At 69.0% G+C, this 2,018-nt stretch overlaps 1 protein-coding gene across 1 annotated transcript in view; it reads left to right on the forward strand.

The window, feature by feature from the left end:
- Nucleotides 1–2,018, forward strand: part of PRR12 (proline rich 12) — a 36,960-nt gene that overhangs the window by 9,699 nt on the left and 25,243 nt on the right. The window contains 3 exon segments of the mRNA XM_014550435.1: nucleotides 3–1,448; nucleotides 1,450–1,778; nucleotides 1,781–2,015. Coding sequence (XP_014405921.1) covers nucleotides 3–1,448; nucleotides 1,450–1,778; nucleotides 1,781–2,015 — 2,010 coding nt within the window.

Genomic DNA, 2,018 nt, shown 5'->3' on the forward strand with positions numbered 1-2,018 from the left:
AGGAGGTGGAGCAGGGGGCGGTGGCGGAGGTTACCGCCCCATCATTCAGTCCCCCGGTTATAAGACGGGCAAAGGCGGCTATGGGGCAGCTGCGGGTGGTGCCAACAGGCCCCCACCGCCTCGTTCAACAGCCACACCCAAATGCCAGAGCCTGGGCGGTCCGGCAGCGGCCTATGCCACTGGGAAGGCCTCTGGGGCTGGCGGGGCGGGAGGCCAGGCCTATTCTCCTGGTCAGCCCCAGGGGCTTCTAGGACCCCAGGCCTATGGGCAAGGGTTTGGAGGGGGTCAAGCACAGGACTTGAGCAAAGGCCCTAGCTACTCGGGGGGGCCTCCCCAGCCCCCCAGTGGCCCCCAGCCTCCTGGCCTAGCCACGTGTCAGAGCTACTCCCCTGACCAGCTGCAGGGGCAGCTGTATGGGGTGCAGGGTGAGCCGTACCCAGGGCCAGCTGCCCACTCCCAGGGGCTGCCCACAGCCAGCCCCTCACTCAGCTATAGTACTGGCCATTCCCCGGCGCTCTCGGGCCACGGGGGTGGCTGGGGTCCCAGCTCCCTGGGTGGCGGCGGAGAGGCCAGCCCTTCTCACATCATCCGCCCGCTGCAGTCGCCACCTGCCCCTGGTCGCCCGCCTGGAGTCGGCTCTCCAGGAGCCCCTGGCAAATACCTGAGCTCCGTCCTGGCCTCGGCCCCATTCCTGGCACCCCCGGGAGCCGGCAGCTATGCAGGCGGAGCAGGTGGCTACAAAGGCAAGGGGGATGGCTCGGGGCTGCTGGCAGGCCCCGGGGGGCCTCCCGCCGAGCGCACGGAGGACGAGGAGTTCCTCATCCAGCACCTCTTGCAGGCGCCCAGCCCCCCGAGGACCTCAGGAGCCGATGGCTTGGTGGGCGAAGATGGGGCGGCAGACGCCTCCAAAGGACTTGGGGGGAGTGGCGGGGCTGGGGGTCCCCCGGGCACACCCTATGAGCTGGCCAAGGAAGATCCCCAGAGGTACCATCTGCAGAGCGTCATCCGTACCAGTGCCAGCCTCGATGAGGGTGCCACCGCGGCCCTGGAGCTAGGCCTGGGGAGGCTGAAGGAGAAGAAGAAAGGGCCCGAGCGGGGTGGTGAGACCCCCGAGGGGCTGGCCACCTCAGTTGTCCACTATGGGGCAGGTGCCAAGGAGCTGGGGGCCTTTCTCCAGAAGAGCCCGCCACCCCCACCTCCCACGGCCCAGCCTGCCCAGCCCACGCCCCATGGCCTCCTCCTGGAGGCCGGAGGCCCTGACCTCCCACTGGTGCTGCCTCCTCCTCCCCCACAGCTGCTGCCCTCAGTCCTCAGCCACACCCCCAGCCCGTCCTCCAGCACCCCCAAAGTCGGAGTCCATATCCTTGAACCAGCCACCCGTGACGGGGCACCCCAACCGCCCCCGCCGCCTCCGCCACCCATGCCTCTCCAGCTCGAGGCCCATCTAGGGCGCCTACCGCAGCCCCAGCCCACAAGGCACCAAGGCCCCCCGCTTCGTGCCGCTCACCTCCATCTGCTTCCCCGACTCCTTGCTCCAAGACGAGGAGCGCAGTTTCTTCCCCACCATGGAGGAGATGTTCGGCGGAGGGGCCGCCGACGACTATGGCAAGGCCGGACCGCCTGAGGACGAAGGTGACCCCAAGGCGGGCACTGGGCCCCCTCCGGGCCCCCCCGCCTATGATCCCTACGGGCCCTACTGCCCAAGTCGGGCGTCTGGAGCAGGGCCCGAGACGCCAGGCCTGGGCCTCGACCACAGCAAGCCTCCTGAGCTGCCCTCCAGACCTCGCCCATCTTCTGCTCTACCAAGCCAAAGAAGCTGCTCAAGACGTCCTCCTTCCACCTGCTCCGCCGCCGCGACCCTCCCTTCCAGACGCCCAAGAAACTGTACGCCCAGGAGTACGAGTTCGAGGCCGACGAGGACAAGGCTGACGTGCCCGCTGACATCCGCCTCAACCCCCGGCGTCTACCCGACCTGGTGTCCAGCTGCCGCTCCCGCCCGGCCCTCTCGCCGCTAGGTG

This window comes from Myotis brandtii, unplaced genomic scaffold (genome assembly GCF_000412655.1).
Source record: "Myotis brandtii unplaced genomic scaffold, ASM41265v1 scaffold601, whole genome shotgun sequence".
Lineage (NCBI taxonomy): Eukaryota > Metazoa > Chordata > Mammalia > Chiroptera > Vespertilionidae > Myotis > Myotis brandtii.